Raw genomic sequence first — 25,092 nt, forward strand, 5'->3', positions numbered from 1 at the left:
TTGATTTCGGATCTCTTCGCTGCGATTTGTGTTTCCTGCGCATATAACACTATATTAGCAATTAATAGAAAATAAAGCATTTTTTATAAAAATGCAGAGGATAGAACTTGAACCAAGAAATAAGTGTTTTTTAATTTATATCATTGAATTACTTATTGTTTTTTGCTTTTTTTTAGAGCAATTACTATATATCAGTTAATTTTACCTGAACTTATTAAAGTATATTATCTTTCAGTGGATCAATAATTCCTTATTCTGCTTTTCGACGTCTTCAGGTAATATTATTCTTGCTTCATTAGACACAGATCATTCGTCAATAAAAGAGAAAAACAATTGGAAAGGATTACATCGTATAGGGTAAGTAGTTTTTTCTATAATTGTGTTTAGTGGCTAAAAGATTCTATATTCTATAGGACACTGGTTTGAATATATTATATAGTGTTCTTTTATGAGTAAACTTTTTCTATTTAGAAGCTAAAAGCAAAAGAGAGACATAAAAGCTGCACAGAACAAAGAAATTTGAAAAAAGCTTTAAGGAGTTAAACTTGGGATCTACAGTAATTTTTCATCAAGTTTCCTTAGTATTTGAAAATTTTTCGCTTTAAAACTTGTCCTTTATATAACGGAATTGAGTAACCGTTTTGTTCGTAAATATCAATTTTTTATAGCTGGAAAAATAACATGCTGCCTTTTTTTTCTGTAATCGTGTTCAGTGACACAAAGATTCTATGTGCTATATAAGTTTGAATATACTAGGCTGTGTTCTTTTGTGAGTAAACTTTTCTTTTTAGAAGGTAGAAAGAAAAAAAGAAAATTAAAAACTGCACCGTACGAAAAGAAATTTGATGAACACTTTAAGGAGTTAAACTCGGGACCTACAGGAATTTTAAAAAATCAAGTTTCCTTAATTTTATTTAAAAAATTGCTTTAAAAGCTTGTCCTTTTCATAGTAGAATTGAGTAAACTTCGTATTTTTGAATGTTAATCTTTTATAGTTGGAAAATTAGCTTGCTGCCTAGTAGCACCTTACGCTTTCCGCAAAAAATTGATGTTCGAGATAAACAAAAGGCAGAGAAGTTGTTGAAATGTTGGGAACATTTTGACATCACAAGCCCAAACGTTAAAAGCCTTTCGAAACAAATCCTTGAGTTTTTATTTTGCTGTCATTTCCCTACTTTGCGATCTTCTGTAAAAAACTGTTTAAATTAGTGTTATTTTCTTTGTAAAGATAACACCTCCCCCTCTCTCCTAGAGACGGGATCCTGCATAACCATTGCCATATTTCTTGAAAGTGAAATGAAAATAACCAGTGTTAGCCTGTAATAGAACAATCCTGTCTTGTTATTGTGTCTTATAAGCGATCAAGCTATAGTAAATAATTTTGTTAGGAACTTCTAAATACGTTTCTGGTAAAAACAGAATATTATGGTTTTTCGTTCAAATTCAAGTTCAAGTTCAGTATGGGTTTTAATTAAAAAATAAAATATAAAAATACAGTTAACTCAGTTCCTTGTGAATTGATGCACGTTTGGGCCCGTAATAATTGCACACTCTAAGTACAGCGTGGCCTTCTGTCCTCTCCAATTTCCACCCCGAACCACCATAAAAAACAATAAATTCAACACAACTTCTCCTCCGCTCACACCCCTTGAAGTATCAAACTAAAATATAATAAATAATAACAATATAAAAAAATTCTAAACATAATAATAATAAAATAAATCTAGTAAATAAATTTTTAATCTTTCAGATATTTTTTCATATTCTTTTGAAGAAAGCCTATAGATATATATGATTTCAGCTCCTGCGGAGGTGCATTTCACTCTAGTATACGCAATTCCAGGAAAAAATTACGACATAGCTGTCGGCGTCTGGGGTATATAAATGTCTTATGAAGACCGTGTATTCAAACTCTGGATTTGTGATGCTAGTGTGAATAAGCCTTTAAATGGTGATGGGAGTGTTCCTGAGAAATATTTAAAACAAAAAACGGTGCAAGGTAGTGTGGAAAGTGATGCCATTGATAGCCTGTTCAGTCATGGGCCGAAAATTTGAAGTGCTTTGTTGTGAAGTGAATTTAGTGTCTGTAAATGTGTCTTGAAATTAGATTGCCAAACTGTAGAACAATATTGAATGTGAGGCTTGATAACTGCATTGTAAATCAGGATCAGTATTTTTTTAGGGAAGTGGTGACTGAGTTTTCTCAAGATTCCAAGGTTCCTTGAAAGCTTCGTCTCGACACTTGCTATGTGGTGTCTGAACGAGAGGTTTTTGTCGATTACAACCCCTAGGTAACGAACGTGTCCTTTTTCTGGTCTCTTGATAAGTCCACGAGAGGTTTCAATACCAATCACATCTGGAGCCAGCGAATCTATACGTGAAAAAAATAAAACACTCGATTTGTCATTGTTGATGACTAGACGATTTGCGTCCATCCACAGGCACGTTTCTTCAGGAATGTCTTGTAGCTTCGTTTTGAGAGACTTGATGTTCCATTATGAGCTTGCCATAAGTGAGTCATCCGCAAATGCCGTTAGTTCGTCCTCGGCTTCTACTATAGACCCCGGCGTCGTTTTTGGGTGAGATAGTTTGCAGTAATAACGGATATAACTTACAGAAATCAATACTCTCTGAAGATTGTTTACATGGATAAGAAACAATGCTTGTACCAGTTTAGAGTCCTTTGCGCCCCTACAGTAAACTAGAACCTAATTCGCATGGTCATTTTCTGTGCAAATTTGACGATTTTCTAGGTGTGACTTAAAACAGTCTAGGACTTTGCCACGAACTCCAATTTGATCCAGCTTTCCTAGTAATATTTTGTGGTGCATGCTATCAAGCGCTTTCTTAATATCTAGAAGAACTGCTGCAGGTAAAGCACCCGAATCTAGGATTCTGTTTACGAATAAGCTTAGTGAAGTAAGGGTGTCTTCGGTTGAATGGCCAGCCCTAAACCTGAATTGGCGGCTGTTAAAAAAGCCTTTGGCCTCTAAATATTGGTAAAACTGGTTTTTCATTGGCGTTTCAAAGACTTTCAAGAAAACTGATAAGATTGAGATTGGTCTGTAATTTGCTGTGTCTGCATGACATCCACCTTTGTGAAAAGGTATTATTTATGCCTTCAGGAAAGCCCCCTTTATCCAATGAAAGATTTACAAGGTAAGTTAGCCGCTCAGCAATGGTCGTCACTACTGCTTTCAGTGCCTTTGTGCGGACCAGGTCGAAACCTGAAGCAGAAGAGCCCTTCAAGTTTTTTACGAGTAATTCGAGCTCACCTGGTGTTACAGGACTCACTGCCATTGATTTCATAAACTTCGGGCCAAGGTATTCTTTGTATGATTTAGATGGTATCTCGACGAAATTTGCTGTGGTATCGCCGATATTTGCGAAAAATGTACTCAGCGATGCGGCAACCTGTGTAGGTTCGGTAATTTCTTCATCATTCACGACCAATTTCGCTGGTAATGTGGAAGACTTAGTGGTTGGCCATAGTACCGAGTTGATAATTTGCCAAACTTTTCGACCATCCTTCCCGCTTTCCGTCAGCTTTTGCTGCAGGTAGCCACGCTTTGCTCTTCGTAACACAGTCCGAAGGACTTTCCTGTATTGCTCATACTCCTCTAGCCGCGCTAAGCTCGGAAAGCGTCTATACTCTCCCCAAAGGTGGTTTTTCTTATTCACACAGGCCAGAAGACCATCTGTCATTCAGGGGCTAATTGGCTGGTCTTTTTTTAGTTTATTAGTTCTCGGGTTTCTCACGCAACATCTTCTGTATACATCCAAGAACGTCGAGTGAAATGACCCAAATGCTTCGTTTACATCTTGAATTACGTTATCCCAGTTTAATTGCTCTAGTTCTTGTTTTAAATTCATCAAGTTTTCCTCTGTTAAACATATAATCGGTAACATAGGGTTGATTCGTGACCTTATCTTAGCTGGCTCTGAAAGGGCGAGTGTTGCATGAATGGGGAAGTGGTCTGATGTGTCGCTGACAAATTTAGAAGAAAGAATTTAGAAGACTCTTCTAAATTCTTTAATCTATCTATATCAAAATCTCTGATACCTCTCGGGGATGAAGCTGAAGAAAGAGTCATCATTTACCAACTGCAATCGGCGGTTCGTCGTGAAATTTCCAGAAGAGCGAGGAGCAAAAAACAATGAACATATGCGATTGAACTCCTTTATATAACACTGAAAGGAATCAAAAACCAACTATATACCTTGAATGTTGTGAACATGAAAAAAGAGAAAAGAAAATTGAACAAACATGAAACAAAAAAAGAAGAAAACTAAATTTTCGCTTTACATCCTTCTCTGCCATACAACTTAATACAGAATTACTGTGCGGCCTCAACAATAATTCAAAAAACTTCTCACGATATCACATACATAAAAAATAAATATCGGAGCAAAAAAAAAATGACAAAACTACTGGTCGGAAACAACCTCCTCTGGGTCATTTTTGGCAAACAGTTTTAGTGGATCGAAACAGTCATCATCGTATTTAACCCACTGCTGTGAGCTTTTTGACTTTTTTTGTCTCCAGCCAGAGTTTCACATTACGCTGGACCACACGAGTCTCACTGACCTTCTCTGCTCCCTTTGTATTTTTTAGCTTGTAACCGAGAGCCAATAATTCCTTTCTTCGCTTTCCTAATTCAGCAGGTAAATCAGTTGACACGGTGTAGTCCGTTTTCTTTAGTTTACCACATTCTTTAATAATCAATGAGTGATCATAATTCTTGAGCTGCACGAAAATAGGCTCAACTGTTTTTTTTCCTATCGCTCCGCAGAGTAGGGCCAACACCATTATCAGACGGGGTTAATTTTTTAACCCTATACGCAACATTGATACCTATTTGATCAGGATCTGCAATCCCGAGTTTTTTTCCGAAGAAATTGTTTACTGTATCACGAAGATTTTCAGATTCATTTGGCGTATCGATCCCGTGAAGCAGAATATTGTTTCTCCGTGTATGTAAATCCACTCGAAGTGCAGACGATTTCACCTTAATCAGTTCCAATTTTAACAGCTTATTTTCTGTCTTCAAAACCTTATTTTCTTGTTGTAGCATCGAAATCCGTAGCAGTTAACTCATCCATTCGCCGGTCAAAATGCTCTTTTTTTAGTGATGTAGCCATCTTTTATTTTTTCAACAATAATGCCGCACAATTCCGAAAATACTTAAAAAGTCATGAAAAGAAATTTACTCGCAAAGGCCCGTAATTTGTAATATCCAGATATTACTTAGGGCCCACTTTCAACAATCGCAATCAGCCAAAACTTATTATCCAAATTGTTTATCGAAGCTGCGTCCTTTGGGCAAGTGACGTAGCTAATCCAAATTCATTTCGCACCCGGAGACCTTCACTGTCTGAATGCTAACAGGTAACTCGAAGTTGTTGTGTTAGGTGAATTAACATTGAGGACTCGTTTTACTTGCCGGACTAGGTCTTGGGAAAACATTTTTGAGCTTCTAGAACCCCTCCCCTCCCTGGGCCTTTCCATAACAATGAGTTTCCTTGCAACCAAAACGTCAACAGAAGGTCACTGAAACTTTCAGAAATGAACTTACAACCAAGATTAGAGTGTGAGAAGATTTTTTCAAGCCCCTTTTTTTGCATTCCCCGACTTTTGGAAATAAAAAACCTTTGAAATAGAAACCATATACCAATTTTAGAATTTGAAGGCTTGTTTGAGCCATGTTTGAGACAGTTTGCTCTGAAAACGGGAGAATCATGAACACTTTCAAACATGTGATTTTGTGACTAACCTACAGCTGTAGCTTGAACCAAAAGACTAGATGTAGTAGCTACTCCAGTGGGCTTGTCAGTTTTTGATCTATCCATTTACCGATCCAGAATCATTACTTGGATTGTTTCTTAGGGAACAATCTAAACTTGATTTAAAAACAAAGCAAAAAATCCTATTTTCGGATGCTTTCCAAATCTTCAACTATTTTTTAATCTAAAAAAAAACGCACAGCAAATCCCAAAAATGTAGTTTGACAGCATGATCAATCTGAATCTATGCTATCGACTGATAGTAAGTGTGTCCTCTCATGATGACACATTAGAACCGTGGAACTGAACAAAAATGACATATCAAAACTTGCACAGAGGACTCTATGAATATTTCAGGATTCTTAGAAGATAGGCTGTTACCTAGATAAAAAATTAAAATCAAATTTGGTTTAAAATATGGCTCACATCTTGGGAATTATATTGCCAAGGCCTACTTCCCAGGAGAACTAAACTATCAACCAGTTGGAAAGGGTTTGATGCAGGAACGTAAAAATATCGCCCTAGACCACAGTTTACGCTGCAGATAGGGTCCTGAATATCCATGCAGCTAACACAAAAAATTTCCTTGTTAATAGAAAGCCATGTATTTCCTACTATTTTTTTTCTTATGCTTTTATATGTTCACGATATATAGTTTTGTGCATTATGCGTTTTTTAACGCCATAATTTGTGTAATTGGAGAAGTTTTAGAACATTTCTGAAAAAACTATTTACAGTGTTAGTCAGTGGATATAGTAGATGGTGTGACAAATCTTTTCCTAACGCATTGTAGACAAGCCATGTATAGATGTATGTGCTTATTTTTTTTTGGTGCTGAGTAGAGCCGTTTTCCGTTGAGATAGATAACCGTCTTCCTCTATGTTTACGCGCAAATAAGTTGCTGTGACTAACAGTATTCATCAATTACATCAATGAGCAATTTAATAACCGTTACGTTCGCACATGATTATCTGTTCAATGGCTGTTTGTGTTGTATCGAATGGATTTAATTACAAATTTAAACGGTTGTTGCTGGTGTGCAAGGTCGTATCCAGGGGGGGGAGTGTAGGGGGTTTGTCCCCCCCCCCCCAAAAAAAAAAATTCTGTCCGACTCGATAAAGTGAAACAAAAATGCATATAGCCCCGTACCTGAGGATATATGCGGAGGTCAAGGAGAACTAAGGCGAAGAAATTAATCTAAAAATGGGATGAAGTCCTGAAGATTGAAAATGGGTATTGTCTTTAAGGGGCAATTTTATGCCTCTTGGAGAACGAAGTAAATATTGTGGGAGGGATAGATTGAGGGATGGTCCTTACAGTTGCCCTATGTGCGGAGAGATGGACGAGTCTTTGACTCATTTTTTAGGGGAATGTAAGGAATTGAGGGATTTGCGGCTGGAAATATTTGGTAGGGAGGTCGGGGGAAAGATTGGATTTTGTAAATTTTGAAAAGCAGGGGTTATTTAGATATAAATGATATCGGAACGTTCGTCCGGGTAGGCATGAGGCATCGTGAAGGTTTTCTTGAATAGTCAGTTTTAGTGTTGTGTCATTTTACGTTTTTTTTTTGTTTGTTTTGTATCCCCACCGTCCAAATAAGACTTTCGTGTGAATAGATCTATCTATCTATCTAGGTCTATCTATAAACAAATTTTTGATGCGCTTTAAATTTTTTTGTTGTATCCCCCCGAAAAAATCCCCCACCCCCTCTCATGATCAAAAATACTGGATATGGTCCTGCTGCTGTGTAATGTAAAATGACGAAAATATTGCGTAGGTGCCCAATAAGAATTGAATTTATCGAAGTCAATGAATCGCTTGATAGAACAGCTGAAACTTGCCCTTCTTGTCTGGGCAACTAAAATGCCGTGACGAGCTAATACTGCTTACGTCTAAAACTAGTTACTCGCATAAAATCGTACAAAAGTTTTCCTGGATGGCAACAGCCCTTCAGAAGAAGATTGAAATAATTTTTAAGTTTGAAAAAATATTTTGTGTCTGAAATGCTGTATTGATACTATGCTTCAATAATTTTTTATACCAAAGTGCTTATCTATTTACAATTTGAACGAAAATAAATTTATAACGGGTAAAATTTTAAGACATTGAAAAATATTTTTTTTTAACAATATAAATAATAAAAAGTCCGAATATTTCGGTTTGACATCTACAAGCCTTTATCAACGGGGAAAAACATATAGACAGAAAAAGCTAGCTTAAACAGAACAAAAAAACAAAAAAAATATACAAAGGTTATGCAAAAAAAAGAAAAAAAGAAAAAACAAAGACTGATTTTCCTTTCGTCTCTCTTTTTTGTATAGCAATTTTGTGTTTTCTTTGTTTTTCATATTTTGTTTAAGCTAGTTTTTTTCTTGTTCATATATTTTTTCAACCGTTGATAAGGGCTTCTAGATGTGAAGCTGAAAAATTTAGACTTCCGTTATTAATTTTGTATTAAAAAGGTTTTTTGAGTTTTCACTGTCTTAAAAAAATTGTCGTTTCAACTGGTACTACGCTTCCATCAGAACACTTCATAGTTTATTGTTTTAGTCATTAAATAACTGAAAAGTGTATGTATTTATTTAAGTATTTTTATTCAGGAAGAGGGGTATGCCTTAACTTCCTAACATTCTTGGAACGACTTTAGTCTATGTAATAGTCAAACTAATGGGAATGGGAATATTCTGGGAATATCTCTTGATTGAAGTTAAGTTTAACTATCCTTTAAAAGGTCCGTGTATGCTACGCGTTATATTATTTCATCTATGCCCGAGAAAGAATGCGTTTATCATATTTGACCTGAATACATTATTTAAGCTCTCAAGCTTAACAATATGCATTTGTTCATCGTCAAACTCAGAAATAAGGACAGCTGCTTCAACTTCCAATTTACGATGTTGCCAAATTGCAAAGCTATAGAAAATTATTCACTTATTGTATTGAAGTATGACTGATGGCATCTATAAAAGAGGATTAATTTTATATTTTGTAAGGAACATTTCAGGTTTTACCTATTTTTTTTTCTTTAATTACGTTGTTTATAGTTGGAATTGGGCTTTTTATATCACAATAGTTATTGTGTATTTTTATGGAATGGAATGAAATAAATGATTCCAAAAGAAATAGTCTATCCCTTTGGGAAGATGATTAAAAGATGGGATATAGTTTCTTTTTCAGGTGTTTACCAAGGATATCTGCAGAATTGGAGGTTGCGAAATGGTGCATGTTTATACTTATTTCAATTCTAAATTGAAATAAATTCCGTCTGCAAATGTGCATGATAAGCATTTAAGCTGTGACTTACCAATAACCGCATAAACTAAAAAGTGCTTAAGACGATCAATACTACTTTGTTTTGAATGGTTATTACTTTTTATTGAACACTTTTAAAACATATTTGCACACATAATCTGTGTCATTTCGTATGCTTGATCAGAATGTGCACATAACATGTGGCCCTCCATTCTGGAGATGGCCCTCCACCAATCCCTTTGAAAAAGGTTTTCCTAGGACTCATCAAAGTATCTTTAGTTGTATTGAATACTTTTCCGGAAATTAACTAGCCATTTTATTGTCATAACCGCACAATTACTATTCGACAACACTGGACAATGTTGCAAGGCATATTTACCATGCTCATTAAAAATAAGGACAACTAACCTTTGAAAAAAGAGGGAAGACGCTTTAATATATCATAAAAAGACTGAATTCCTAGCAAATTAGAACTTATTAGTAGAAAAACTACGATAAAAAGTACATGTTATTAGTGTGTTTGATGTTTGCCATAATATTATGCACTATGTTCTCAGGTAAGAGGTCTGAGTAGGCTCAAATATCTTGTAAATCTGTCAAAAATTGTAAATATATTATCAGGATCAATCTTTCTGTAGCAAAGTTGAACTTATAAGTAGAAGAATTACGTTCAACAGTATATCCCTTTAGTATGTTTGATGTTTGACATTATGTTATGTACTATATTCTCAGGTAAGAAGCATATGTTTCATATGAATCTGGTTGGAATTGTACATCCATTATCATGATTAATCTTTCTGCAGGTCGAAAAGTGTCCCTTGCACCGGATTTTCATCACTTGTTAATCATCTTGTGACAGTTGGCGAGGATTCTAGGATATGCGTAATTCAAGAAGATCGACATCGTCCTGTTAGAGAATTTAGTAAGTTTCATAGTCATATGAACTGACTACTGTCAGCTGTTAATCGGATTGACATAACAGATTACGAATGAAATTAAAAATTAATATTAAAACTCAACGCTTTAAAAGAAGTCGCGACCTGGGAGCAAAATTGTCCTACTGCTCCAAAGCTCATTCCAAAAAAAAAACAGGAAGAAGGATTTCGAAAGCTTCATTTTGAACGTTTCACAGTCCAGCTAATAAAATTTTATCAGCTCAGTTTCTCTTCGGCCGTTAATGATAGTGAAAACAAATGAGTGGAATTGGATAATTTAGCTCGTAGGGTAGTTTTTCTCGCAGGAAATGTGATGATGTGTCGATTAGCATGAACCGGAGTTTTCTGTTGCTAAGCAAAAGAGGGCAGTTTAGAAGAGTATTCATATATGTTATTTAAAAGAATGCAAAAATTATGCTAAACGGTAGAAGGTCCACAAAATTTTGATTTCTTACGGAATAGGATAATTTTGCTCTCAGATTATGAAGTTTTTAAATCGATATACTGACCAGGTTTGTGCTAAGATGCAATGATTTGTGTGGATAAATTTTTAAGATTATATTTGCGGTAGTTAAAAGTCACTAATGACCTAAAAAATTTTCATTTGGTAATTGTAAATTATATAATTACCATGTAAATATTGACGAAGACCACACTGCCTTTCCATATCAAACAAACACAACTTAAAAACAATTGCACTGTCTTGGAAACAAAAATTTCCCTATTGTTTTTAAGTTGTGTTTGTTTGATAATTACCATGGGCGTAGGGAGGGGGGGCAGGGGGCAGCTGCCCCGCCCCCCTAGACCTTCAAATTTACATTAGATAGTGCTGGAAAAGCAGATGGTTGGAAAAGCAGTTGATAAAATGCCCTCCATCACACTATCGACAGCCCCCCCCCTAAACAATATGCTGCCTACGCCCATGATAATTACCAAAATGTGGTGTCTGCCTTTAAGTGAAATGTTTCTATCTTTATATAATATAATAAATTAGGATATAATTTAGCAAAAGAAAGTGTCCCACACAAGAGAGTATTTAACTAAAAAAGTCGGACATATTTTATTATTTAACATGTTGAAACTATATTCTATAACAACAAAAATAAAATAGCAAGGGGTTTGACTTCGGCCTTATAACCTGTTTGCACGCCTCTTCTTCTTCTCTTGAAAGAATTGAAAGAAACACCACTGCTTCTGAGTGCTGACGCGTTCCATTCAACATTTTCTGGCAAACACACCTCCTATGCGAGATTCAACCTGTTATTTCTTGGTATCCTGCTTATTTTGTGGCTTCATAACTGTAACCCACAGTAGACAGAATATACAGTATCGACAAAGGCTATACTCTCCATTAAAAAAATGTAAAACAGATTTAAAACCACACAAGATTCATACTCCGCCTTCACGCACGCAGAATGACCATTGTTTCCGATCTACACATTACGATGAGCTTAAGGAAGCTGAACTTAAGGTTATGAGCTTAAGGTTATGACGCATATTGCCAGGGACGATACGCACGATATCAAATGTGTATCATGTTTGGAAAAAGAAGACGCTACAGTCTACAGTGTTGTAACCAAACAAAAAGAAATGTTTTTGTTTCTGCTGACCCATCCAAAACACACACAAATTTGCTTAAAATAATGAAAAAAGGTAGTAATGATAACAAATATAACCTTTTGTATATACGTCTGATATGTTGTTTTTACAAATTACCATACCTTTTTCTCTAAGCACTAGCTGTTGAAGTGTGACACTGTTTCACACTTGCAACAAAGCCAAGTTATGTTTGGTTTAGGTAGACTAAATTTAAATTTGCAAACATAATATTCCCTTGTGGAACTAGCAGATTTGGAATATATTCGAGATAAGTTGGATTTTAACTGGCTAATTAATTTAAATGAATATACTTAAAACTCTGTAAAAGATTTTAAGTCAGGAGCAAATGAAATTTCTTCCGCATATACTGTCAAATATCTTAAAATTTTGTATAATAACACTAAAATAGGAAATAAAAAGAAGGGGGGGGGGCAATAGCCACCTTATTGTACTTGATCTTTAGACATTTCAAAAGAACACAAATTACGGATAATATGAAAGTGTTAAATTGAACAACGTATGATTATCTTAATATAGTCCTGTACTACCAGCAGCTCTTTTGGTGCAAATACGTGGTCCTTTTAAGGATTTAATACTTAAAATTTTTATGTTGTTAATGACTCTAATTAAGAATACCAGATTTTCGATTTTAAAGTGCGTTAAAGGGAATTTTGCAGTTTAGAATCATCATTCAGTATGTAAATTCTGTATCCCTGAAAGTTTCAACTTCATACCCAAAGATTTTCTGAAGATCTTGCAGTTACGCCGTTTTATTATTTGGGAACACAGTGTCTTTTGATTTATTATCGCTAGTTAGCTCTGTATAGATTACAAGTCCCACAAGAGTTTTGTGAGGAAGATATTCTATAAAAAAAAATAGAATAGCCAAGGCGCAGTGTGTTTTTTTGAATGAATGAATGAATTTTATTAATAACCTGTCTTACAATCAACAGAAAAAGACAGAGCACAAACTAGAAAAGAAAGAAAAAGCAAAAACTGGCAAGAAAAACAAATACAAACAGAAAGAACTACATAATAACACAACTATTTGAGAAGGTGGGCCCACTCGTGATCCAGAAGCTCTAGTTTTTTCACGTAATTCTGAATTACCTCCTCCAGGGCACTCAGAGGCTCAACAATTCCATATTTCGCAACAATATGGTGGTTTCTACCAAAGGCGGTGCTTGAAATAGATACTGAGCATGCTTGAAAATACCAACCTCATGTCTGCTTTTTTTTGTGTACTCAGGAGCTTCCAAAAAAGAGACAGGTACAAGACAAGAGGCAAAGCTACTGCATTGTAAAAACGAGCCAGATATTTATGACGTGAATTATGACGGCTAGTGATAATACCCGCATAGGCAATGTGCACTTTTTTAGAAAGGTGTTCAATAAGCAAAGACTGGGCCTCTCGAAGATTACGACCAATCGGGAGACCAAGGTACGTAATGTGACTAGACGGTGTTACGGTAATTCCACCAAGCCTGACTGTAGCATTATCTTCTGGGCAATTAAAAAACAAAACAGCAGACTTTTCTACATTAAACTGCAAACCAATATCAGCATAACTTTTTTCAAGACGCGAGAAATTATTTTCTAATGAAGAAAGCAACCGAGATAGATTTAAAAGATCATCTGCAAAACCCAGAAGTGACAAATCAATATGCTTGCAAATATAATTTTTGTTGTTGTTGAAGCAAGTTTAGAAGAACAGTAAGATAAGTTTTAGAACAAAGGATATGATTCTAGAAACCTCAGTGTTTTCAGCTGTAAATTATGGTTATGAAAGACCTTGGAAAGTTGTGGCAGACATGGCGGATATTCCTCAACAGGGATGGCTGGGGATGCTCGTTTAAAATATGAAAAAAACGAGGTACAATAAAAATGTGCTTGAATCCCACAAAATCAATAAAAATAACAAATAGCCTAAAAATAACATGAATCTTTGTGTTTTAAAACCGCTAGTTCTTAGGATTTTGACGAGTCTTGTTCTCTTCTAAACAAATTGATAAAATCTCAAACTTTTCAATATTCACCTCCAGTACCCTTCACACCTCTAACACTTACATTGTATACACTCGAACGTTTAGTAATTTTTTATTCTCTAAATCATAGTAATCATTTATGCACAGCGGCTGGACTCTTAGAAACGGTATTTTTCAGTGGAGAAAGGGAGGGTAATTATAGCCAGATAAGTAAGCATTTATGGTTATTTTAAACCAGTTTTCAGAATTCTTTTTTGTGTCTCCGCAAGTAGTCCCCAGACTTGAGCTATTACATACTTTTTTCCAGGAGGATATCATTCCGATCCAACTGAATGGGGTTGATACCAAATAAAACTGCTAATATTTTAGTCAAAAAAAAATATTGTCCTCTTTAATCAATTTTCTGATGAATATGTATTACGCAGACGCACTTATAACGTTTAATCCTCCCAAATTATCATTTCTCAACAATGTACATAAGAAATATCTTGATAACAAGGGGGATTACCCTGGGAATCTTCCTTATGCCAATTTCTTTTGGGTTAAATACATTCTAAGACCGCGCTGTCTATACGTGACGTACGGCAAACAGAAAAAACCTTAATTTCAAAAAAATAATAATCGAAAAAACTAGGGTAATACCAGTCAGTGGACAGAAAAGAAGCGAAAAGGATAAAAGCAGATATTTCGGCAACAACCTCCGCCAAGCTGTCTTCAGTGCTGAAAAAAAACTTAACTTTTTTCAGTAAACTCAAACAAAGCAGAAGAAAACTCTTTTTGGTTCTGGGTTTAAGTTCTGGATTAACTTCTTTTCGGTATAAGTTCAGACTGTACTGTGTAGCAATAAATAAAGGAAACTTAGTGATAACAAGGACAAGGTCAAACGGGCAAGATGATCAAGGTCAAGTCAGTAAGAAAAAAAAAACAATGTTAAGAAATCTAGAGAAATAGTTACATCATAAAACGTTCATATTTTTTTAAATCATTGTTAAAAGGAAATAATTTTCAATTTAAAGAAAACAAAGGCTTCAGTATCGAAAAGACAAGCTTAATTTTAAGCGTAATTTCGGAGCTTTTAACATATTATGGAGTCCCTAAACCTAGGATGCTCAAACTTTACATTTTTTCTCTTTGGACGTTAAATAATGCGAAAATACATGACAAGCATAACTCAAAAAAAATTGAAACAAAAAAACAGCAAGATCGCTTGGCCGTATTCACTTGATAAATCGTACCATCCGCAGTCGGAACATAGCTTAAGAACGCTTCACTCATTTTTTCTTGTGTTGTCTCTCTTCCCTAGGCCAAGCGAATGATGCTATTTTTATAAATAACCAAGCTTGTATTTTTTCTCTCTTTCTGTTCTTTATTCCAAGTTCATTATCTGATATTGTATCAATAAATAAGTAAATGTGTGTGTTGGTCATGTTTGTGTTAATTATTTCAGGTTTTGTTTAATTTGTTGTGAATAAATTAATCATAATCCTTTAATGACAGAAAACTCTCTTTGTTTAATGTTCCTCCTTTGTATCGCTCATTGCTTTCCTTTTTAGTTTCGTCGGATCTATGCTCAATTTCTTGCATCATTGCTGCTGGGGAATCCACAGTACTCACTGGAAACAGTCGAGGATTGATGAATATTTGGGATGTTCGGTCAACTAATGGGAAAGCCGTTGAAACGTTTATGCTTATGGACCAGGAAGAAGTATGATTATCGTAGGAAATTTGTAACAGGATTGCAGGCTTTTTACGTATTTAAACATATTGTCTTTTGTTCTGTTACTGTTGCTTTTTGTTGTGGTTTTTAACAGATCATTTGGCTATTTCTAATGTAAGCAATTTGTAACCACTACCAGAACTATTAACAACTTACTCTCCCATTAACTTCCAATTCCATTTAAGACCCTATTTTTAGCCTCTTCCCATACCCATTGGGGCAACCTGTTTTTCATTTTTGCCCCAGATGAATGACCGCCTGAGGCTGACATGGTTGCACCCCTCCCCCTCCACTCCAGTATATCCAAAAATTTAATTTTAACCTTTTCCCGTGAAGGTCTATTTTCCTTTAAACTCCTTTTTGTAACCCTTTCTCACACCATTTGGGTACGACTTGCTTTTTGTTTGGCACCAGACGGACGGCTAAAGAGTACGATTCTTGGCGGACTATCATGCCTCATCCGTAAAATGGGACTTGGTCATCTCAAACTTCCGTTCATTATAGCTTGAGAAAGTGGGACTGAACCATGTTTTTCATAGATTCAGCTTGTGGTTTGACACTGTATATTGAAAGAAATTGTTTGTTTTTCCTTCCTTTTCTTTCAAAAAAGTGAAGCAAAAAGACAAAGTAGATATTTCGGCAAGAACCTCCGCCATGCCGTCCTCAATGCTCAACACAAAAATGTGTCTGTGTCTGTGCCTGTGGCTAATTTTTTTCGTTTTTTATCAAAGGTCATGTATAGCCAGTGTGGCCTTAGAACGTATTTAAACCATAAACAAGGAAAAAATAAAAATAAATCTAGTTTCGCTGGAAGAAGATTGTGAACTTTCCTTCGTTTCGTCGAAAATTTCAAGTCAAATCTTTTTAATTAATGGCAGAAACTTAAATTGTTAATTGATGTCTGAGGCAAGCTATTTTTTAGGTCAATGCAACATGTATCGGCAAGCATCCTACTCAAGGTCATGTGATCATTGTTGGTCATAGAGATGGCTCGTTATCGGTGTGGGATTTACGTAAACTTGACGCTCCAGAGGCAGTATTAGCTGGTGACGATACTGCAGGTATTTCATAAATGTATTTGCTTTATTTTTCATGTTACATGTAACTACGGAATTTTCTTCACAAGGTTTGTGGGGAAGGGGGGGGGGGAGGTGGGAAACTGTCATGACCGAAATATACAGAGGCACCCAAGATCTGGCTTGCATAGGAGTGAAAAACAATTACTTAACATCAGGAACAAATTTTACTAGTAAATATGTCTAATAATGCTGACAAAAAAAAGATGAGATGCGTTATGGACACGCATGCACGGATTTATGTGTCGTGGCTAAGTCTGGATTTAACTTTCTTGGTACTAAATTGTTTTATCGTAGGCAGCAGTAACGTATAACGTAATACAAAATATAAATGTTTTTACTTTTATAACTTTAATAAATCAAATAATATTAACATTTTGATTACTGAATATCAAAATATATATATTAAACCGACAATGCACATTCATTTGTATTTTTTTTTCAGTAAAGTGCAAATTATGTTATGACCTTGAGAAGGCATAGGGGTTTTGAGCCCTACTCATGTTGATTTCTGGTCGTTTTGAGATTGACACGATTATTCATTGTAATTTCTGTTCGTTTTTGGGTTTCATTTATTTATCGATGCTGATTTGTGGTAGTTTATCGCTTGGTAGAATATTTGATTTTATTTTTGCTCATTTTTGGTTTAATGAAGTTCTTTACTTTTCTTTGAAAAACTTTTTTTGTGGAAAAAGTCTTCTTTAATTAATTTCTGTTCGTTTTATATTGACATAGTCTTTTCAGGGAAAAAGAAGATAATACTTTAAATCTTTTCGTTTTTTTAAGACTTTATAGTCTGGCCTGCTATTTTTATGCTGGAGAAAATTTTTCAGCAATTTTTAACAACATACACCCTTTTAAAAATCTGGACACAAATAGTAGTGTTTAATTTAGTTTCATAACTCCTCTAGTTGCGCTGAAAAAGAAAACTTGATACCATTCGCAAAAAAATTGTTTACTTTCTTTGATAGCTTATATACACTTACGCTATTTTGATTTGGTTGAATTTTAAGAGCAGAAGTAGCCCCGGAAGTTTGAAAATAACACCCTCAGTCGTTCTTGGGATACTGCTGAGATGCCTTATTGGGAATTAGCATTAACATAGTGCATTCTGATTTAATCTTCAAGCAACATTTAGTTTTTAAACATAATTGGCAAATGGGAGGGTGGAAGTGGGAGGGGGACTAGTTGCCCTCCAATCACTTTCGACTATTATAAAGGGCATCAGCCCTATCTATTTTCAATCGAATGAGCCCTTTTCAAAGTTCCTAAGACAACTCCTTCGATACGAAGTGCCCTGGTAAAAAAAATAAAATAAAATAATACATTGAACCCACATAGATCTTCACTATATAAATGTCAAGCCTTCCAATCACTTTCGACTATTAAAAATGGCACTAGCCCTCTCAATTTCCTATCGAATGAGCCCTTTTTGAGTTTCTACGAAAACTCTTTCTATAAAAACCTTATATGCCCCCAGGGTATAAATTACAACCCTTGCCCTGAGAGCTGTGAGGGGGTTGTCATCCTCAAAGACCTAATTTCCAGAACTTTCAACTACGTTAAACAAAATGGCTCTCTCAAAATTATGATTGGACGTGTTTGGGGAAATGGTGGGCGTGAGAGGGGCGTTAGTTGCTTTCCAATCACTTTCAACTATTAAAAAATGCACTAGCCCTTTCAATTTACAATTAAATGAACCCTTGTGAAGTCTCTGTGACAACTCTTTTAATAAAAACCTTATATACCCCCAGGGCATAACTTACAACCTTTGCCCTGAGGGCTGGGGGGTCATCTTCAAAGACCTAATTTTTAGAACTTTCAACTGCGTTGAATAAAATTGGTATCTCAAAATTTGATTGGATGTGTTTGGGGAAATGGTGGGCGTGAAAGGGGGTTAATTGCCCTCCAATCACTTTCGACTATTAAAAAGGGAACTAGCCTTGTCAATTTCCAATCGAATGAGCCTTTTTTTGAAGTTTCTACGACACCGCCTTCTATAAAAACCTTATATGCCCCCAGGGCATAGCTTATAACCCTTGCCCTGAGGGCTTTGGGGGAGCGTCCTCCTCAAAAACATAATTTCTATCTGGAAATCAACAACGCTGAACAAAAGTGCTATCTCAAATTTCGATTGGACGTGCTTGGGAAATGGTGGGCGTGGAAGGGGTGTTAGTTGCCTTCCAATCACTTTTGACTATTAAAAAGGGCACAAGGTACTCCAATTTCCAATCGAATTAGCCCTTTTTGATGTTTCTACGACAACCCCTTCGATACGAAGTGCCCTGGTCTAAAGAAGAAAAACAAAAAATAATAAATAATACATTGTGCCAACATCTTTTTTTACTTAGGCAGCGCGGTTGCGCTGCCTATGATTTAATTATACATTTTTTTCCTGAAGCGCTTCATATGGAAGGGGTGGTCGTACAAACTTCGGAGGGGTCTCATTCGATTGGAAATCAGAAGTTCTAGTGCTTTTTTTAATAATCAACTGTGATCGAACTGGCAATCAGCCCCCCCCCCCTCCACGCCCTTTTTCCCTCAAGTTCAAGCGATGAAAATTTTCAGATATCTATTTTGTTCAAAATAGTTCGAAGGTCAAATAACTGTAACTCCGGGGTTGACAAAACCCCCACGGGACAAGGGCTGTAAGTTATGCAAATTGCCCATTGTTAACATATAAGGGTGCTTATTGGAAAAGTGGGAATGTTTGATCCTGGGTCTGCAATACGGCTTAGGGTGGGCGAAAGTTTAATGAAATGTTGAGATGGATGCCGACCACAATAAAAACATACTATGCGCCTGCTGGCTGTGAAAAGGAAATATCAGCAATATCTAAAGAACGACTGAGTGTATAAACAATCATAGCAAACATACAGCTAATATGTACTAGTGTAAATGAATAAATAAATCTTAAAGTGACTAAAAATTAAATTGAATATTCAAGTTAAACTTAAAACGAACAAAAATCACCGCAAACAGTAGTTTTGATACTGCCCCCACCCCCTAACCGTAAAAGTCTAAAGCCTACTGCGTCATTTGCGCTTTACTAAAAACGAATTGTATTAAAAAATTTTAGAAAAATAAAATAAAAAATAAAATTTTAGAAAAATCAGCATTTAAAAATAAAAATTACAGTGAAATAAAATCTTGAATTTCTAGGCTTCTAAAGATATTTTATGCAGGTAGCTTCATATGACATCGGTATTAGCCAGATCTAGACACACGCGTTCGAAACAAAGTGACATTCATTAAAATTTTGTTTAACAAATAGCCCTCTCTAAGATTTGACTATAAATGTTACCTTACTATTTACAAATGTTAAAGAAATGTTGCAGAGTATAGACTTGGGTTAGGCAAACCCTTATGGGATGCACCACCAGAGGGTTTTTCGAGGGAAGAAAAGTTTGGGGGAAACACAAAAGTGGATTTTGATTAAGAGTATCGCAAATTTCTTAGGGATGCAATTCTAATCAATTCTAAGGAGAAATCAAACCTTTTTATTTATTTTTATTTACAGTCAATGAACTTCATTTCAATGAGAATTACCCCAACCATCTTGTAACTTGCACAGAAGGTGGTGACTTGTGGCACTGGGATGTTTCTACAGCTGGTGGAAGACACACTGGTGTCTCATTTCAGGGTAAGTTGTTAAATTTCATATATTTGTATCTGTTGCCCCAATTATGTCGTTGCAGCTATTAATAACCTAGACTCTATTAGCAACTTGTTACAGTTATACTAAAAATAAGTCCAAGCTATTCTTCCGTACTTAATGAAATTGGAGATATAAAGAGAACAAATATGCAGTTATAAAGATTGACAAAAGAACTACTTCGAGAAAATTTTTTAATTCCACTTTTTAGCAAATAATTTAACTTTATTTTACTTTATTTCACTTAATTTTACCTTAGGTTATAAACTATGTTAATCTCCCCCAATCTCAATATTTAATTTTTGATAGAACTACTTCGAGAAAATTTTTAATTCCACTTTTTAGCAAATAATTTAACTTTATTTTACTTTATTTCACTTAATTTTACCTTAGGTTATAAACTATGTTAATCTCCCCCAATCTCAATATTTAATTTTTGATATGAACACTACTAAAATTAATTTTTGATTTTGATTTGAATATTTTTTTTTCTCAGATTTTGTTTTCAGTTTATATAGCTAAAGCTTTTTCTATTTAAGCTTTGTGTTTTGAAAGATTATTAAATTTTTTTGCTTAATGTTCTTAATTTTTTGCTTAAAAATTTTTTGCTTAATTTTTTAAGCCCTAATGTTCGGCCCATCAAGGAATGTAAAAGTAGATTACATACCTGTGTTGCGGTCTGTATCGTGGTCCTAAACGTAGATACAGACTCGATACAGGTGTATCGAGTTTGTAAAACTCGATACATGGAAGCTCTATGCAAGAAAGTATGCAGAAGTAATTCCTGCCCAAAAGGATAATAGTGAAAAAATCATTTTGAAAACATAAAAAAGGAACATCCTTTTTGTGAACATCCAAAAGTGAAAAAACATATAAAAAAAACGAAAAAAAGGAACATAAAAAAAGAAAACATAAAAAATAAAACATCCATTTTAACGCTGAACCCTCCGCGCATTACTAAGAACCTCGGCAAAGTCCATTTGTCTTTTAGCGAATAATAGATAAAGCAGATGCAAATGTATCTAGGCGGCTTTGAGAATGATTTTGCCAGTGCTGGCAACGGTGGTATCAAACACGTACAATGGTTGTAAAATTAATTAAAATATCTGTTAAAAAAACACTTTAAAATCTTTTGTTTTAGGACAACATTTCAAGAAGCTTGGAAAACTAAAAAACAAATTATAGCCGTCAAAGTCCAAACTTTACTCAGTTTTTCTGACACAAGACTGCTCGGACCTGATGGAGTACTCGAATAATAAACTTTCATTTTTCTCTTAACTTTTATCTAATTGCTTTATTTGCTGAGAAAATGATGATGACTATTACTAATACAATTATTATTTTATTACTTTACTACATAGTAATATATTTACTAATAAAATTATATTTAAAATAATTATTTGAGTATTGCACACGCTTTAATCCCGTGTCTTCCTGGTGCAAAAATTTCTGTAGACAGTGATTAAAATAGAAACTGAGTAATTATTTCGACTATATGACCGTCTTCAGGGAAATAGAAGTGAAAAAATATATAAAATCTAACTCAGTCAAAAATCTCTTTTATAATAATAAAGTCGAACTAAAAACCAATATTTTGGTCTTAGCTTCGTCAGTTTAGATTATATTTCAAGTTAGGCCGACCCCTAACGGCTGAATGATATAGTGCTTTATATCGCCAATATATTGAATAATGCCCAATTCGCCAGTATATATCGCCACCCATTGAAAGCATGCTTAATTGAGTCTTGGGAGTTGTCTCCTGTTAAAAATCTCCTCATACAGAAATCATACGTATACGGGAGTGCTAATCCGCAGAATATATGATTGGCTTTTCACAAGAAGCGTGGCTAAAAAGTGTTTTCAGGTGGGGAGTAAGGAAGTTATGGGATCGTGGGTTTATCTTTGGATGGGTTTTCAGGCATAGTTTGGCTTCTTTGGATTAGTAGCAGATTTTGCTGCCTTACCAAATAGAGAGTCTTGATAGCAGTGCTGAGATAGTTTTGTAACAAATAACCTTAAATGATAAAAAGTATATATTAATATACACATAAAAATACACAGAATGATAAAACACATAATAAAATATACGTGTTTTATCCATACAATGATAGAATACATATAAATAAAAAATACAATAAACAATACAATGTAATATAAATAAATAAATAAAGATAAAAAATATAAATAAATAAATAGATAAATAAGTAAAAAATAAAGATAAATAAATCAACAAAGATAATAAATAAATATATAAATGAATAAAGATAAAATACAATAAAAAAAACAATGATAAGATACATACAAAATGACAAAAATACAAAAAAAACCTTGCACCAGCTCAAATTACTAAAACGCAAATAGGCTAGACTATTTCTTTTGAGCCTTAATTTATAACGGTTGGCAATTTACTTTTTGTTTTGTTCCATGGTTATAAATAATTATTTATTACTAACATAAGGTTTTATTCGACATTTATGTATGTTAATCACGACAATAATTACACAAGAAACGCGATACAATTCCTGCTTCAAAATGGAACACCATGGGTGTCTATTAATTTGTTTATTATAAGCTTCAATGCATCTATCGATGGCAAAATTGGGGTCAATGGTGCAGTGTCTCCTTGTGCAGGATTTGCTTAGCATGAACTTAATAATTAAAATATTAGTTATTTGAATTTGAATAGCTTAATTAATTCCGAAATTTCTTAATATCAACTCCTAAATGTGGTAATTCGCTCCCATTTCCCACTCGCTATCTCTTTGATAAGCTTTCCCTTGGCCAGAAAAAACAAGTCCGAATTATAGATACATAAAAGCAAGGAATTGGAATAGTTCCCCAAACAAAAGGGGCAAAATCAGTAAAATAAAATAGAGTTATGTTTAATTTGGATGTAAGATATGTGCTATTGGTCTTGCGAGGGGTTACACCTTTTTAAAAATCAAATACGTTTGGTGGCACCTGCCACGGTTGATTTAAGGGGACATGGCGTAGTGGAAAGCGTTCAAAATGTAGCCTGAAGTACATCAGCGGGTGAAGAATTGGCAATACCGTCTGAGTTTAGTTATTCTACCTAAAAACTTTCTGGGCATTTGGCCAAGAATATAAATTCACTGTTTCTCATTATTGCATCTTTTCATTTATTAATCTGAGTAGAAATTGTTGAAATTAAAATTAGAGTTACTATAATAAAAATTGCCAATAATATAATTACAACTATGTTTCTTTCTTAAAGTTGTATCTTTTGTTTTATGGTTCTGAATAAACAGTTTCCTCTTGCTAGATTTAGCCTAGTATAAAATGAAAAAAACGTAACAGAAAAATGAAAAAAAAACACGACAAGAAAGAGTAAGTTGTCCTCATTCAAAAGCAGCCATGTTACAATATGTATAAAGAGTTTATAGGAGAATTAAAAATATAAAAATGTTTTTTTTTTTTTTTTTGACAATCGAAATTGCTTGCTATTTGAAGAAAAAATTCTTTTTTTTCCCAGGAGCAACCCAGTATGCTCCAAACGTTGGACATGGTCACAAGATTGTTGGCAATGACCTAACATACAAAACTGTTGCGGGATGTATCGAAAAGGTGTTTTTTGACGACTAATCCCTTTAACATAGATCAAACTTTAAAAACTATATTGTTTATTAATAAAGACTGGCATTATAGCTTCAGCATATATATATATATATATATATATATATATATATATATATATATATATATATATATATATATATATATATATATATATATATATATATATATATATATATATATATATATAATAGTTAAAAATTTGTAATGCTGTTTTTGCATCTTTACATAAAATTAGTGGCTAATTTTTAACCCTCTTCACATATCTGAATAAACCAAAATTGGAACATGATCAACTAGTAAACGTACAATAGTGGGACAAATGGGAAAAAGTTACACCCCCACGAAAAACATCATCTTGTTGTTTATCTCCTTTAGAAAGCGTGCATATTTTATTAGAGAAGGATTTAAATTTTATTCCGTAAAAAAAACTTAAGCCAGTAAAAAGAACCAAACGTTATTATTAAAAATCTGTGCGTCGTTAAACACCGCGAGACGCACGCACGTATGAACAATTTCGTTCCATTGTTTATTAAAGGTACTTCAGCCAACTCCTATGGAATTCCAGAAAAGTGGACTGGATAGAAATTGTAGCAACTTAGATAAATGAGAAAATCGTCAGCCAAATTGTTTGAGTCCTTTTTTCTTTCTTGATATTTTCAAGTCAAAGCCCTGGAATAGCCCTTAGCTCAGTATGTTCGCAAGGTTATCCCAAAGAATTAGATTTTTCTCCCGGAAAAAGATGCAACTCAGAACTAATCAAAGACAACGCTATATCGTTGCCTATAGTTAAGACCATAAGGCTTCAATGCTTTATTATTTATTTATTTTTTTCCAGAGACCCTTCATGTGGAAGGGGTGGCCGTATAAACTTCGGAGGGGGATCATTCGATTGGAAATCGGAATTTCTAGTGTCCTTTTTAAAAGTCAAAAGTGACCGAAAGGTAACTAGCCCCCCTCGCCGCCCTCTTTTCCACAAATGTATCTAATCAAAATTCTGAAATAGCCATTTTATTCAAAATAGTCCAATGATCAGATAACAAAACTCCATGGTGAACATAGACACCCCAGAGCCCGCAGGCAAGTGTTGTAAGTTATGCCCCGGAGGCATATAAGGTTTTTATGGAAGGGATGGCTTCATAAACTTTGTATGACGCTCATTTGAATGAAAATTAAAGTTATAGTTCCTTCTTAACAGTAAAAAGCAATCGGAGGGCAACTAGCCCCCCCCCTCGTTCCTTTTCCCAAATGAGGTTGTTCGAAACTTTTAGACATCCATTTTGTTCAAAACAGTCCACATATCATATAAAAATTCCTACGGGGTTGACACAGTCCCCAGAGCCCGAGGGCAAGGGTTGAAAGTTATGCTCCGGGGGCATATAAGGTTTTTATGGAGGGGGTGGTTGTATAAACTTTGAAAGAGGCTCATTTGATGGAAAATAGAAAGTCTAGTTCTTTTTTGAAGAGTCAGAAGTGATCAGAGGGCAAGTCGCCC

At 34.6% G+C, this 25,092-nt stretch overlaps 1 protein-coding gene across 1 annotated transcript in view; it reads left to right on the forward strand.

The window, feature by feature from the left end:
* The window catches only part of Nup43 (nucleoporin 43), a 63,748-nt gene that overhangs the window by 36,893 nt on the left and 1,763 nt on the right, over positions 1 to 25,092 (forward strand). Inside the window, exons 3-7 of the mRNA XM_089108255.1 lie at positions 236 to 357; positions 9,840 to 9,958; positions 15,109 to 15,260; positions 16,195 to 16,333; positions 19,869 to 19,991. Of these exons, the coding sequence (XP_088964381.1) occupies positions 236 to 357; positions 9,840 to 9,958; positions 15,109 to 15,260; positions 16,195 to 16,333; positions 19,869 to 19,991 (655 nt within the window). The remainder of the gene's footprint in view (positions 1 to 235; positions 358 to 9,839; positions 9,959 to 15,108; positions 15,261 to 16,194; positions 16,334 to 19,868; positions 19,992 to 25,092) is intronic.

Source organism: Artemia sp. Qi Xiang Cuo, chromosome 2 (assembly GCF_049724085.1).
Source record: "Artemia sp. Qi Xiang Cuo chromosome 2, ASM4972408v1, whole genome shotgun sequence".
Classification (NCBI taxonomy): Eukaryota; Metazoa; Arthropoda; class Branchiopoda; order Anostraca; family Artemiidae; genus Artemia; species Artemia sp. Qi Xiang Cuo.